The sequence below is a fragment of the Mchenga conophoros genome, linkage group LG8 (assembly GCF_057382185.1).
Source record: "Mchenga conophoros isolate Kocher_MC1m ecotype Shallow Benthic linkage group LG8, M_conophoros_male_GT1.1, whole genome shotgun sequence".
In the NCBI taxonomy this organism is placed as follows: Eukaryota; Metazoa; Chordata; class Actinopteri; order Cichliformes; family Cichlidae; genus Mchenga; species Mchenga conophoros.
In genome coordinates, this window is record NC_140533.1 from 15,148,239 (window position 1) to 15,163,783 (window position 15,545).

Genomic DNA, 15,545 nt, shown 5'->3' on the forward strand with positions numbered 1-15,545 from the left:
TTTATTTTTTGGTCATTGTTTATTTTTAAATTTTTTTTGTCTTGTCCATTTTTTTGTTTTTTAATTAGATTTTCCTACAAGGGAAAAGAAGGGGAAAGGGGATGTTTGTAACTACTGGATAGAGTTTAAAAAAAATTTGCTAAAAGTCCTCATCACGTCTTCAAATCCCTCCTTTCCTGTATTCATGAGAAACAGTCCGTTTCTCATTTGTGTCGTAGTACAAGGCTAAAAAACAATTCTGGAAGATAAAGAGTCTGCTGCTGTTTTCCCTCCGCGCCTGGTCCTCCCAGTAAGGTGCCTCGTGTCTCTGAATAGGGTAAATAAAAAGTCGGGGAGAAGAGCGGGACAGCACCAGGGGTCAGGCGCTGCTGCCATCCTGTCACCTTCATCGTTAGCATTAAAAAGCTCCTCCTAGTGCCGCACGGACACCGAGGTTTGTACTGAAGAAGCGTAAGGTGCTGCGAGGTTTCTGATTTCTTCTCTGCTCCGTGTGATCCTGTCAGTTTCTTTGTTTTAAATGAGTCGCGTTCACTCTGGGCCTCTCATCCAGCAGACGGGGATTGGGAGAGGGGGAGAACAATCTGGGAGGTTGCAGAGAGGCTTTAGTTTCCAGGCGGATGGAAGGAAGCGGGGTGTGGCTGGACCTGCATCGCTGTGGGAGGTAAACAAAAATAAAACAGAGCCTGTAAAGCCCGCGCTTCAAACGACCCCTTTGTTTGACCCATAAAAGGGAAATCTGAGGGAGGGGTTGTGTGATACCTTGCTGGATGTAGAAGTGTTGGTGTGCTCCTTGCTGAGGTCCGTGTTGGGGGTGCTGGGGCACTGCACCAGGGCCCTGCTGAGGCTGCAACATTACTATTTGGGGCTGACCATGGCTCCCCGAATGGTGGGGACCCGAAATGGCTCCTTGAACATGAGCCTGGGGGACAACAAGATCAGTTGACATGGTTTAGATCAGAAGTTAAAACACCACCTGCTGAGAAAAGGGGGAAAACAGGAAAATGGAGCACATACCTGTGCTATCTGTCCAAGGGGGTAGGTGGGTGGGATGCCCTGGTGACCATGGATGCTGTACCCCGGAATGGAGTAAGAACCCTGTGGAGACGTGTGGCCAGGCGGCATGTTGGGTGGGGTGGGTGCTGACAAGGGGCCTGAGTGGTACAAGGACTGGGGCTGTGGGCCCGACTGGGCGTTCTGAAAAGCACATCAAGGTGTGAAAATTCATCAAGGGCCATAAAAATAAAGCTGTAGAGAAGGAAAAGGTGCACATGTGCCTTTTCCAAAAGTGAGATTAGAACAAGTGCTATGCTTTTCAGCTTATTATCATTATTATTAAGTCAACATATCTAAATAGATCACCAAAAATCAACCTGATAGTGCAAGCTGCTTAATTTCAGAATTCATAGTCTAAGGAGCTTAAAAAGAAAAAGCATCTGGACTTCTTTAAGTTGCTTGAAGACGTTTACCTCTCATCTGAGAAGCTTCTGCAGTTTTAGGGTCAAATGATGGAGAGTCCCAGATTTAACCCCTGTGGGAGTGTCCCCCCAAGAGGGACAATGGATCCCCTATTGATCCTCTAACTAATCACACGAGCCAAGGTGTGAAAAACGGTGTAGGTCACAATCAGCCAAGGTTTTGGATGAGCTCACTGTGAAACCTAGCCCCACCCTATCATGTGATCAAATGGCCCAGGATGTGAGCGGGCGCTAAGGTGTCTGCCATCTATTATCCAAAACTGGATTATAGATGGCAGACTCTGTTCAAAGATGGTTGTTCACGGCAACTTAAAGAAGTCCAGACGCTTTTCTTCCCAGGCGCCTTAGACAACGATGACCTGGATGATTGAGAACCTTCACAGATATAATTGGAATGAATTCTGAACATATTTCACACAATCCAGTCTGAAAATGTAAGGTGTGTCGAAGCTGTTGACATAAAGCAGCAATGAGCAGCCCACACTGCACAGACCAGGTGGACGGTCCCTTCTCCTTTTCGGGGGCGTCCTACCTGTCCAGGGCTAGGTGCAGTGTGCTGGGGTGGGGGCTGATTGCCTGTTGGTGTACTGGAGGGCTGAGGCTGATGAACTGCGCCTGTGTGATGGGAGAATGACTGTGGAGCTACAGAGGAAGAGAATTCACGTCAGGGTCGACTCTGTATCTACAAATCAATCGATTCGGGTCACGTGGATATTTTGTCGTTCACATCCATCTCCACTCACCGTAGATGCCCTGCTGTGGGCCTTGAGGTCCATCTCCCTGTGCAGAGAACTGGGGTCCTCCTGGTGGACCGAGGGCTTGTGGGTGGGGACCCCCACCTTGACCTATCATCCTGGCTCCACCTTGCAGCATTGAGTACATGGGCTTTTGAGGATGGAGAAAAGAAAGGAAAAAGGTGTTATTCTGCTGAATGAGAAATAATGTAAAACCCCGACTACAGAATGTGTTTGGAGGGCAGACGTGCTACCTGTCCAGGGTAGGGTGTCATGGCCTGGATGACCTGCTGCTGGCCATACTGCTGAGGGTTGTACTGAAGGTAGGACTGGGGGTAAGGGGACGCTACCAGCGGGGCCCCAGCAGCTGATGCAGCTTGCAGCATGGGGGGTGCTGAAGAACCATGGTCAGAGCGCTGAGCCACAACCGAGCCTAATGAGAGGAGCCAATCATCAAGAGAACAGAAACATGGAGGACAAAAACACCATCTTTCCCGTTCCTCACTGCAGATTCCAGAGTTCAGTCGTCTCTAATTTAAGTGTTTAAGCGTTTCTGCAAGTTTAAAGCATGACGGCTCTGTGTTTCACAGCAGATCACAACTCAAGGTTAACATTGAGGTAACAGTCAGCACTTTCTCTGGAGCCGAAAGTCAAGCCTCTGACAAGAGCTGACAGGAAATTCATTTTAAATATGTGGGAAACAATATAAAAAGCACACGCTGCAGTTACCTTTTGCTCTGGGGTATTTTCCCTGGCCCACTGTAGACATGGTGTACTGATACATTTGTGGGGGCTGAAAGACAAAAAGATGAACAGGTGAGCACAAGAACTGTGGCTTTAATGTGAAAAGAAAAACTGCAAACAGTATCCGATTGCAGTTCCACGTGAATATTTGGCTTTTTATTGGCATGTTTCAAATGCCAGCAAGATATTTGTAGAAGGTGTTAAGCACGACATTTAGAGAAAGACGCCTTAAGTGACCATGTTTATTTATTTTTGGCTTGCGTACCGGCACAGAGTGGATCTGTGAGATGTAGGAGGAGAGGTAGGGTTGGGGGTTGTAGAGCGGCCCCTGTCCTCCTGGATGCTGCAGCACCACGGGGCTCTGAGGAGTTGGCCGAGGTGGGGTGGGCGCAGTGTTGGGCTTCGTCTGTCAGAAACACATCACGGTTAAATAAATATAGATTCAATATATGAAATAATATCTTAATTTCTGTGTGTGTTTTTTAAGTTTTAATGACTTAACAGATTCAAGTGTCTTACCATAGGCATCTGAGGTTTGATAGGATTGAACTCTTTAGCATTTGGGTTTAAGGTTGATTTCTTTACTTGGCTGCAAAAGAGAAAATAGTTGTTATAAATTATGATGAGTGCAATAAACTGAGTTAAAAAAAATAAATCACACAGTTCACAGTCAGAAATCTTTAGTCCTTTTATTTAAACTCACTCTGCTACGCCTTCTGTCCTCTCCGCTGCCTCGGACCTGACCTCCTCACTTCCTGGGGTCCTGGCAGGCTGAGGGGTGGCTGGGGACTGCCTGTCTGAGAGGGGTGCCGTGGCGGCAGCTGTTGTGGTGCCCAGTGTAGCTGCAGTGTCCTTGGAGGGGTCCTCGGAGACGGCTGGCAAAGGCTGGGTCTGGGAAGGACTGGGAGCTGCAGGCTGAGGTTTAGACTCTGATGGAGGATGAGCGTCTGATGGCGCGGGGTTGGCTGCGCTGGGCTGGCTGACCTCGCTTACAGCAGGAGGGGTCGTCCCTGCTGCAGGAGAACTGGGAGAGCTGGAGTTAGCTCCGCTGGGTGGGAGCTGGAAGATAAAAAGGAGTCGAGGGATAAGCAGTTGGTCTGTAAAAGCAAAATTGTTTGTTTCATCCAACAAATCAAATAATTAATTTACTATCAGACATGACAGCAAAGCCTCACAACTGAGGAGCCTGTTATAACTACTGAGGTTTAATTTAAGTTCACAAGAATATAAAACGTGTTGATTAGCAATCCCGCTATAATAGGTCATAATAGTATCCAAATGAGGAGTACTGTTTCTAAGAAAAGGTGGAAAAGGAGACTGTGAAACAAGAATCTTGAGTCCAATCCAACAATGTGCACAGAAACAGAGTCATAACAGATTAATCTGAGGCTTTGCAGCAGCCTGATGTCATAATCAACTTTCAGCTCAGTCACATTTAATAACAATCGAGTATTGTAATCTTATGTGCCTTTTATTTTAGACATGTACTGCCTGTGAATTGCTGGGCTGACACCAATGTTGTAAAATAATTTAATACTGATCATTGTTTCCTTTTTACTTTGTTACTGTGGCAGTTCAATTGAATAAAAGCTGTTACTGGTCAGTGACACTGTAAAGACCGAGATGGATGACTAGCATTGAGCGTCATCTGCTAAAGTTGATCATCACAACATGATTAAGATGGGAGTGATGTTGGAGGGAGGTCTGACATCACTGATGTCAGCACGCAGCCTTGTGATTGGTGACGGATTTTCTCATTTCACACGTCGCTGAAACACTCTTACCCTGAACTCTTTGCCAAATTTTCGCAGCTCCTCAATGTGGGACCTCTGCTGAACCGACGGCGCTGGTGGAAGAGAAAAGAGTTTTGAGAACTTCAAACAACAACACAAAGGGTGCGTAACTAGGCAAAAAGCTCACTTCCAGCGTTTAGCCAGCACCAAACTTAAATACCTTTACTCGTCTTGCTTTCCTCTGTTGTGCTCGGGCTCTCGCCGGAGCGTTCCTTTGCAGCTGCACCGAGGATCTCATTCACTGTGAAAACGGCACAATAATCCAGTTAGTTGCAGAATTTCTAATTCCAAGCTGATGCATACTGTTAAGAGCCTCGTGCTTTAACTTTCGTTTTAAAATTGTTCTATGAACACAAACATTAGGAGAGACTGTACCATCTACAGGGAAGAGAGGGGCGGGGCCTGATGTCTTCTGAGCAGGCAGCGAGACAGAAGATGTGTCCAAGTAAGGTGTGTCCTGGGAAGAGCCTGATTTAGGGGAACGAGTAGCTGTAAGAAAATTGAAAGTGAAGTTAGTTTGATTGAATTTCATAATTAACATGGGGGGTGACCAGAACGTCACTGTACCTGTGGACTGAGCGTGAGAGTTCTGAGTGCGGCTTGTCCGGCTTGACTGTGGAGGTCTTTGGGCTTTAGGAGAGGTCCTTGCAGCAACTGAAAGCACAGAAACATCTGCTTTAGCGACAGGCATAGATGCTACAGCTGTGAAGTCGATCCTGAGAAAAGTTAACACACTCACCTCCATTAACTGGTCTGCTAGCGTCGGACAGCGAGTGCGGGAGTGAGTGGGAATGAGGAACCGTGTGTCCGTGTGGAGCGGGCGGGCTGGCTGGGGACGGGACAGTTGAAGCGGAAGCTGAACTGGATGATGGGCCGCCAGGTGAAGCAGGCGTGTAGGGGCTGGCTGGGCCGGAGCCTGGACTCGGGCTGGCGTTTCCCTGTGGGTGGTGAGGGGCGTAGGCACCGACACGACCCGACAGAGGGCTGCTTCTCTCTGAGGGGGTGACACCGGGCTGGGGCCCAGCTGCAGAGGGCAGGGGTGGTTTTGGGGACGAGGAGGATGGAGGGTTGGAGCGGTAACCTCCACTCAGGCGATTGTGAGATGGAGGCCCGCCAGAGCCTCTCTCAGCTCGTTCCCGGTTCATCTCTCTTTGACGCTGAGGTAATGGAATGTACTTGCCCTCCCTGGTGGAGAAAAGAGGGGAGCAAACGCGTTTCAAACTTTACTCTTTAGCTTTAAGTTGGAACCCCCCCACAAAAAGAGGGGGAAAAAAGTGAGTGAACACCTAAAATAAGTACAACCCTTATATCTATGTTCCTGACAAGCATTTCAGAATAAACCTCCTCTCACCTGTTGCTGGCTCCTGGACTGTCTCTACCCCTTTCCCGTTCTTTGTCACGTGGGCTCTCACGGCCCCTCTCTCGATCATTGCCGTCCCGCGCCACGGCGCTGAACTTGTCCTCCTCGGTTCTGCCCTCATCATTTTCCAGGTTGACACGACTGCGGTACTGGGGGCTCGACTCAATCTCTTGGGCCAGGCGGGCAGCGCGTGCCTCCCTCTGCCGATAGTTCTCAGAGTTGCCCCTCTCCAGCGGTACACTGGGCGGTGGGAGAAATAAAAACTGACTTAATCTGCATGTTTGTGTCAGATGTGTGTCCTACAGTAAAAATACTGATACTTATAACCTTACTGACTAGTTAAGGGAATGTTTTTGGCGTATTTTACAAACTGCTGCAGTAACTTACGTGTACATTGAGAGGCTGGAATCATACGTTGATGTGACACCATATTTGACTTCATTGTAACGAAACATCTCGTTGGCATCCCAGCCGTTAGACTGGAGACAAAAAAAAGGGAGATTAATGGGGTAGTAAAGGAATCAGCGCAAGAGTTAACAATAAGTAACAGTCTGTATACACAGAAACTTGATAGAGTGTATGAAACCTACTGTATCAGTTTCCAAATCGTAACTCTCTCCGTTGCTGTCACCTCCGTCCCATCTCTGCAAAACCTTCTCTTTATGTTCTCCATTGATGCGGCTGGAGCTGATGGCTGTGTCTGTGAAGGTGTCTGAAAAATCAAACGCAAGAAGACGTCAAAACAAGGTGGATAAATCTGAAATAGTTTCCCCATTACATCTGCAGCCATTCAAACTGAATGAAGAAGCGCCACGTTTACATTCTTTTAACCAGATTGCAGAAACCCAGAGCCTGCCCTGACTTGACCCTCGGCACACGTGCATTTTCATACCTCTGGTGGCGTAATTGAGGTCGACGTCTCTGCAGATCATCGTGACCAGGTCTGAGGGGCTGAAGATCATGGTGTCGGTGATGTCCTCCCTCCGTGGCGGAGCTGATGTTGAGCCCTCCTCCTCATTGCGTTTGTGTACAGCATCCACAGCCAACTCGCACTAAGGACATTGAGAAAGCACTCAGCGCTCAGCAAGTATTAAACAACCACAGAAAAGATGACCATCACTCTAACCATCACTCTAACAGCCCGAATAAGGCGGCAAACTGATGTGCATGCCTGTGTGACCTGAGCTTCTTACCTTAGAACTGAGAGTCTTAAATATGCCCTCAAATGCACTGCCATTCTTCACTTTTATGTCACATGTGGATCCCTGAGAGAGACAAGACAGTCTTTAAAAACTATAGCTAACCAGAGAAGTGTTTATATCAGTATTAAATCAATAACTGCTATATTATTTGTGGAAAAACTGCATAAAAAAGTGAAACAAATTTAACCAGTGTACAGATCCCACCATGAAATAAAGAGTGCCTTTACAGTAGGTAAGTTTACCTATAAGACTATTGTTTACAAAATAAATAATAATAATAACAACAACATGGTCTGAAGAAGACAACAACCAGCCAAATGACTCACCACAACAGCTGTGAGGAAATGAAGCATTCTGGCATTGTTATAGACACCCTCAAACACCTACACATGGGGAAACAAGGATTTTCAAAACAAAGCTTTACAAAGACGCAATATATTTAAATTAACGCGGGCTGACGCTGACAAACTAGAACAGAGTTAAACATTAACCCTCAGAGGCCCTTCGCACCAAGAAGTGCTTATTCCTGGTCTTAAGTTAATCCGTCATAACTTGGCTTTTTAAGTCCGACCCGGCAGCTATGCCTGTTACATCATCAGCTTAAACCGTCTTCTGACTATGACCGTGTGTAAATCCTGCAATTAGTCCAGAGCAGGTAAGGTAAAAATTTTTCTGCACAGGTTACGCTAAAGGTGACGTCCCGTGCCATATAACAGACTTTTTGTTTTTACACGTGGTGGAGAGAAGAAATCATAAATTACTCAAGACGTGTCACTGGATTTAAAGTTAGTGTCGAACCGCGACTCAACATCTGGCCACCTCGGCTACTTTACACGACGAACAATCCACGAGGCAAGGGTAAAACCTCTTTTCAAATGCCTCAAAAACGCCAACGTTTATATTGATTTCAATTTCTTTCCACTTTTAGAAGCTGCCAGTGTCTAAACAATGACTTGTTTCCTGGTTGCGTTTTTCAAAAAATTTAATCTGTCCTTGGTGTGTTCTTGCGCTGACTGGACAGCTTGACTCTTTAATTTCACTCTTACTCAACTACCTTTACTTTCACTTTTGATCCTTTACATCTGCCGTATCAGATATTAACCAACCTCCACAGTCTTGTGTACAATCACATAACCGCACACGCAGTTTTAACCCCAATCTGATGACTGGTCATAACAGAGTAACTTTGTGGATCGGATCAGGTATAGTAAAGACCAGCTAATGCAATCAGCCACAGCTGAGTGAAGAGCAGCTGTAGATAAACCTTTCAATGGCCCTTTTACAGAGGAGGACTTTATCAAACACAGGTCATACTCATATCTGACTCCACAGGCAAAGGGCTTAATACATTGACCTATAAAATGGGTTTTACACCAGCGATGCTTCTAAATGAGTAAAATTTATTAATTATTATAAAAATTTACCCAGTATCGCCACATATTTTCCCTCCCAAGAATATTTTAAAAATGTAGTGTGTATTTGCAGTTTTGTGGATCGGGATACTTACAGGAGATGACTGGAATGATGGCTTTGCAGAAGATCGATTCCTGAAAAACAAAACAAACGTATCGCTGTTCAGAAGGAGAAGAACTTGTTTAAGTCTGAGGAGTCAGTGTCACAGTCCACATCACACACTAGAAAAATTGGTTATTCGAGAAGCAGACAAAGTTACTCAGAGTGGCAGGACAAGTTCTTATGTCACTCCTGCTCACCAGAAAAGCTCCACAGTTAATTTATTCTCAATCCACGCACTCTAACTGAGGGACTTAAAGGAAAAACTGGCATACGAACATAGATATTGTTTAAAGAAATAATATTTGTTTACAGATTAATCTCCCCCCCCCCATCTGTCCCATCCCCCTTCACCTCACTGCAGGTATGTCTGGCTCTAGAGCTTCAAGTTTCTCCCCAGTGTTTATTACCACACTGTTTGTTGATTCCCCTGCCCTCTCCCTTTTCCCCTCACCCCAACCAGTTGAGGCAGATGGTCGACCCTCCCCGGGGCCTGGCTATGCAAGTTTCTGTAGGTTTCCTTCTGTTTAAAGAGATGTTTCTCCCAACTCTCACTGCCTGCTTGCTGAAAGGGTATTGATTGGTTTCTCTGTAATATTCGTAATCCAATTTGCCCTATAATAACTGCTGACATAAATAAAATATAATTAGACATAAATAACGTATGTCAGTTTAGTTTGAATTTTTTTTTTAATATGCGTCCTTAAGATAGAAAACAGGAAGTCTAAATCGAAAATTAAAAACACATTTCTGCCCAAAGACGTTTGATATACGACTGGAAAAGCCATGAAAGGGTGATGTAGACCAATCTGCATGCTAAACGTAACTCCACCGTGAATGGCCACTGTGGCTCGTATCAATGCTTGCTACATGCTCGGTTACAAAACAAAGACGGAGCTAACAAGACTTCAGTAAACGCGCTCATCTCACAAATCAGCAGCACACGCGACCTCGTACTGGTCATAACAACTGTGTAATGTTAACACAGCCATTGTATCAGGCGTTTTTATTAAGCATTTGGGACGTGAGGTTATACATGTAAACAGTTTCTCCCTCCCCTCTCTTTCGCCCCTTCTCAACCAAAAACAGGCCAAATAAACTTTGTATCACCTCTATGCTGATTTGCTACTCCTAGCTTTCGCCACTTCGCTGATTCGGTTGAGGTTCGATTCGAGCGTGCTGATTGGTCCACATATGATGCCAATCTAAGAAGAGTGAATCCCATTGGCTCCTAGGTAAGCTCTATTTTTGGGGTTACGCCCACTGGGAAACAGCGCTTTAACCGGTAGGCCTTTAAGTCACGGGACAATCCCCGGACTGTCCTGAAAGAAAAATCCCAGCCCTCTTACCTTCCAGCCGGTGCCCTGTTGGCGTTGTTGATCCCGCTGACTGGAGAAGACATACCGGCAGGGCCCGATGTCCCGTTAGACGCCTTTCTCCCGCCGGATCCGGGTTGCTGTTGTTTCAGCATTGCGAAGCACAAGGCTTAGACAGTATCAAGTGTAAGCTCACTTAAAAACACCGATACCTCCTATGTGAAGTAGCTTTGAAAGCGAACTCTCTTTAGCAGTTATCAGCTGCCCTAAGAAGCGCAGAGCCGGTGTAACCTCCCCGGCTATTGTGGCTAATCTTGCTAGGTGAACACCAGTCGCGTGTGGCCTAACATGTAAAAGCAAAAACACCTCGATAATATAACTAAATCGAACACATAACTTAACAAATTACCCCACGCTATCTACTCTACAACCACACAGGCTACGCCAAAGCAAGCGACAATTAAAAATTACACCAGCTTCCGTGTAATTATTTAGCCAAGGCTGGCTAGGTTAGCATTAGCTGTGATCCTCGGGCTCACTTCGGACGCTCTCCCTCCGGGGTTTACTTTGTATCCTCGGCCGCGTCGCCTTAAATCCAACACCGCTGAACCGTCGGTTAAAAAATTACTGCTCGGCGTTACTGTCCTCTGCCGTGGAACTTAGATTTTCAGGTTTCCTTTGGAAAACCTGCTGCGGTCGGTCAACACCTCCTCTCGCTAGGACAGCTTGACTGAACCCGCGCGCGGCTGACTGCAAACCGGCTGAAAGGGGGAGGGGGCGTTGACGTGAGCGCGCTTACGTGGAAGAATGTGTGCATTGATTAAATCAGGACTTAATCGATACCACTGTATCGCTGATATAATCAAGGATGGGTGGTCCCTGCTGTAAACGTGGCAGTCACCATACAGAACACTTAATGTTTTGTTTATAAATCACCACCTTGGTTTCTGTTAATTTAATCATCTCCCATTATTTTTTTCCTATCTGTATTGATCGCATGTATTTATTTATTAATTTATTATATTTGATTCATGATTGTAACATTAACCAAACGAAGACACCAACAGCACAGGCGAAAGGCTGAAACATGCTGAGCATCGTTTTTTTCAGTGCGTCTGTAAACCAGTTATTACGGTTGTGAGCTACAGACATCATGGCGGCCTCCATAGGGAGACTTATGTAGCAGGAGTTTGGTAATTTTCCTAAATGATCTTTGCCTTTCTGTTAGTCTCAGTTTCTGCTACAGAGAGTCTGAAATAAAAACAACAATACGCCTTCTCCCAAATAAACCGTAAGTGCATTTCAAACCTGAGGGGAGAGTTTGTTGTGGATCCACACGTGCGCTGAGTAAACGAAGCCGTATTTAAACTGTTTACGTATTTGTACGTTGTGCTCTTACTAACAGAGAGCGAGGATGCGGTTTGATTCACAGCTGTACATGTTCAACATAACAAATTTTTAGAATTAAATTGGATTTAGGGCCAAAATGCTTTGTTGATGCCAGAGGTCAGAGAAAGGCGTACTGTTTCCAGCTGGCAGGAAGGCAACAGTAACTCAAACAACTACTCCTTGCAGTCAAGGTACACAGAAGAGCATCTCTCAGTGTGTATAACGTGGACCCTTAAAGCAGATGGGCTGCAGCAGCACAAAACCACACCTGGTGTTACTTTAGTCAGGAACAGGAAACTGAGGTCAAGTTTGGAATGAACCAGCTGATATTAATCTGCAATAAATGCCAGGATTATTTTCCAGTTACTGACAGATTTCAGCCGTTGTCATCATGGCATCTATGTTTTGATTTCTTTGGATGTGTGGATTGGATGGATTGTTACTGAAATCTGGTGAGATTTTTTTATGTCAAAATCACCTTTAGAAATATATTTACTTAGAAAGTTGGTGACATGTTCATTGCTTATTTTACCCACTGTAAACAACAAAGTTATTTTTCCAAGTTGAGAGTTGAAATAAAGCTGATGGGTCACGAAAGTAATGAAGTATCTAACAGGGATACACCATCATTTAACTTTTACTCTGACAGGTGTGCGTCTCACATGTTGAGAAAGAAGCTTCCCTTCCTGCACAGTCTCCTCTCACCGGTTTCCAGACATGTCGGTCACCTCACCGGACATCAGTATGATGTCATCGTGGTGGGCGGGGGTCACGCAGGGACCGAGGCAGCGGCGGCAGCAGCCAGAGTTGGGGCTGAAACACTCCTCATCACGCAGAAAATTCACACCATCGGTGAGGATAAAGGGACACCTAAACAAAGAAGCTCTTTTTCCTCCAGCAGGGAAAACTAGACTTCTCTGATAATATTCCCACAGGTGCTCTGTCCTGTAACCCCTCCCTGGGAGGAGTAGGGAAGGGCCAGCTCGTGAAGGAGGTTGATGCTCTGGATGGGCTGTGTGGTCGGGCAGGGGACTGGGCTGGGATTCATTTCTCCATCCTGAATCGTAGAAAAGGGCCTGCCGTGTGGGGTCCGAGAGCCCAGCTGGACCGTCAGCGCTACCGAGACTTCATTCAGGTTAAGAAAAAAACCCAAAACTTGAATTACTCGTCCATTAAAGTAAAATATTTGTCTGCGAGTGAATTAAAATGTTTGTTTTCTACATATTTTTTTCTTCAGTCCGAGCTGCTGTCCACTCCCAGGCTGACCGTGGTGGAGGGCTCAGTGGAGGAGCTGTTGGTAACAGAACCAAACCCGGAGGAGCCCGGGCACCACAGAGTCACTGGGATACGTTTGGGTACACAGCAGATTACCTCTTTTAAGGACAAGGACCTAAATGGCAAACGGTACATATTATACACTGAATTTACTTTCTCATGTTTTTTGCACTTCCTGAACAACCAGCTAATGGCAGCCACGCCATCTCAGCCAGATCAGTGGTTCTTACCACTGGTACGTTCCTGTCTGGCTCCCTCTTTGTGGGTCAAACTACCTCCCCCGGGGGTCGGATTGGAGACGCTCCATCAAGCGCTGGGCTGTCCCATACGCTGAGGGAGAGGCTGGGGCTAAGGACAGGCAGACTGAGGACCGGTACCCCTCCCAGGATTGTGAAGGACTCAGTAGACCTGTCTTTGGCTAAGCTTCACCTCCCTGACAGTCACCCGACTCCTTTCAGCTTCCTCAATACCCACACCCACTGCAAGGTACAGCTGAATGAATGGACTTTTATTCTTTAACTCACTGTCTAGTTTATTGTTCCTCCTGCTTTATTTTGAAACGTAACCCTCTGTAGCCAGAAGAGCAGCTGCCTTGCTACCTCACCTTTACTACACCGGGTGTGGAGAGAGTGGTGAGGGAGAGCCTTCAACTAAACTGTCACATACAGCAAGACACCAAAGGTCCCAGGTACACACACACACACACACACACACACACACACACACACACACACACTTTGGACTCAATGGTTTGAAACTCAGAAGGAATCACTTCAGTTATTCCATCATTTTCTGCTCATTAATGCAAAATAAAGCATGTAGATTCGTTTTAACATGAAGGTTTTTGCAAAGAAAATGCCACAAAAACAAAAACATCAGTGTAACTGTGTATCATAAAATTTTTATGCAAAACTGAAACAATCGAGCTGAATTGGAATGACGTGCAGTCTTCGTCTCTAACAGGTACTGCCCCTCCATCGAGTCGAGAGTGCTGCGCTTTCCAGGCCGAAGCCACCAGGTGTGGCTGGAGCCCGAGGGCGTGACCTCTGACCTCCTGTATCCACAGGGTCTGTCCATGACAATGCCCCCTGACATACAGCTACGCCTCATCAGAGAAATCCCTCCCATGCGCAGAGCTGAGATCCACACGCCAGGTAGGTCTTTAGATCCTGTTTGATCTGCCTAGTAACAAGTGAGAGCAGTGACAGTTCCCTCAATTCTTCCCTAATTCTAAAAAAAATGGATTGACAGAAGTAAGCTGGTTTCCAGAACTGAAAGTCTAATGTTTGTTTTCTGGGATTTCCAGGTTATGGCGTGCAGTACGACTTTGTGTGTCCCACTCAGCTGAGCCCGGCGCTGCAGGTGAAGAGCACTCAAGGTCTGTTTCTGGCCGGTCAGATCAATGGAACCACGGGGTACGAGGAGGCTGCCGCACAGGTAGCTGCTTCTTTCCTTAAAGACACACACACACACACACACACACACACACACACACACACACACACACACACACACACACACACACAGCTGGAAGCAGCTTAGGAGTAACTGATTTTTCTTCTTCTATCTGAGCAGGGTTTGTGGGCGGGAGCAAACGCTGCCCGCTCGGCGCTCTCCATGCCCACAGTGACGCTGTCTCGAACAGAGAGCTATATTGGAGTTCTCATTGATGACCTGGTGAGTCGAGGCGTGACAGAGCCTTACCGCATGTTCACCAGCCGGGCCGAGTTTCGAACTTCTCTAAGGCCGGACAACGCCGACCTCCGCCTGACCCCGAAGGGTAGGTGTAGCATCTTCAACGTGTCATTGTGCTTGCGTTTGTTTTGTTTTTTCCCCTTCTTTTCCTCCTCTCATTACCTTTTGTTTCCCATCAGGCTTTGAGGAGGTGGGATGTGTGTCTTCCGTGCGCTACCAGGAGTCTTTAAGAGTGAGGAACAGCCTCCAGGATGCACTGACAGCCCTTCAGGCTCTCTTTCTGTCTACATCAAGCTGGAAGAAGAAGCTTCCCAGTGTTCCCATCAGTGAGACCAAGAGCACCTTACTGACGTGAGCGATAGATATCTGCCAAGCTAATAATTAAATTTTTCATGTCACAACAGTTTAAAAATGTTTCCCGTTAATGTTTGTTTTTCAGTGGCTTAGATCTTCTTCAGTACAACGACGTGACCTTTGAAATGTTGGCATCTGCCTTCCCCGAGAGCCTTTCGTCTTTTATGGAATTCGCACAGAGACTTAAGATAGAAGGTAAGAAAAAAATAACCCCGCCTGAAATGTTAATCTACAATAAAACTCTTGCTAAAACGTTTCTCTTGTCTGTCACGCAGCTGTGTACAAGCCTCACTGCGACTTAAACAAGAAAGAGATCGAGAGAATTCAGAGGGAGGAGAACATGTCCCTGCCGCAGGACATTGACTATTTCTCTCTGCCGGTGTCGCTTTCCGACGAAGTTCGAGAGATCCTGGACAGAGTTCGACCGAGCACAGTGAGCCCACTCCTTTCAAAATAATAGTGTGAAATATTTATTTTAATAAAAGAGAAAAAATATGCCCTGACTCTTCTGCTCTGTCCTCCAGCTGGGAGCTGCTACTCGCTTGGAAGGTATAACTCCCGCTGCAGTCGTCAATCTCCTCAACTATGTGCGCGTCACAGAGAAAAAGAAGGAAACGCACAGAAACCAGCGACAGCAGGAGGCGCAGAGAGATGAGGAGCTGTGTGCAAACAGTGCCTCTTTACCTCAGTGATGCA

The 15,545-nt window shown here is 46.3% G+C and overlaps 2 protein-coding genes across 3 annotated transcripts; one reads left to right on the top strand and one right to left on the bottom strand.

Moving 5' to 3' along the window:
• On the bottom strand, positions 1–10,915 carry LOC146568434 (ataxin-2-like protein). Of its 2 annotated transcripts, XM_085284487.1 has the most exons (24): positions 10,676–10,915; positions 10,170–10,276; positions 8,816–8,855; positions 7,635–7,691; positions 7,300–7,371; positions 6,999–7,158; positions 6,697–6,818; positions 6,494–6,585; positions 6,098–6,346; positions 5,486–5,931; positions 5,314–5,400; positions 5,122–5,235; positions 4,907–4,987; positions 4,738–4,799; positions 3,657–4,012; positions 3,473–3,542; positions 3,219–3,359; positions 2,939–3,002; positions 2,464–2,642; positions 2,219–2,360; positions 2,008–2,117; positions 1,015–1,194; positions 760–919; positions 1–652 (listed from the first exon to the last, which is right to left on the bottom strand). In XM_085284487.1, exons 2-24 carry the CDS (start codon positions 10,220–10,222, stop codon positions 603–605), a joined length of 3,087 nt encoding a protein of 1,028 aa, XP_085140613.1. In that variant the 5' UTR covers positions 10,223–10,276; positions 10,676–10,915; the 3' UTR covers positions 1–602. The 2 variants fall into 2 exon arrangements, with proteins under 2 accessions (XP_085140613.1, XP_085140612.1); XM_085284486.1 differs by having other exon boundaries at positions 10,170–10,915.
• Positions 10,916–11,283: 368 nt separating this feature from the next.
• mto1 (mitochondrial tRNA translation optimization 1) lies at positions 11,284–15,541 on the top strand. Its single transcript, XM_085284488.1, has 13 exons — positions 11,284–11,427; positions 12,175–12,377; positions 12,461–12,660; positions 12,763–12,880; positions 12,988–13,286; positions 13,376–13,488; positions 13,764–13,954; positions 14,107–14,237; positions 14,376–14,580; positions 14,675–14,846; positions 14,935–15,044; positions 15,125–15,282; positions 15,374–15,541. The coding sequence occupies exons 2-13, from the start codon at positions 12,188–12,190 to the stop codon at positions 15,539–15,541; spliced, it is 2,055 nt and encodes a 684-aa protein (XP_085140614.1). The 5' UTR covers positions 11,284–11,427; positions 12,175–12,187.
• The last annotated feature ends 4 nt before the right edge of the window (positions 15,542–15,545 follow it).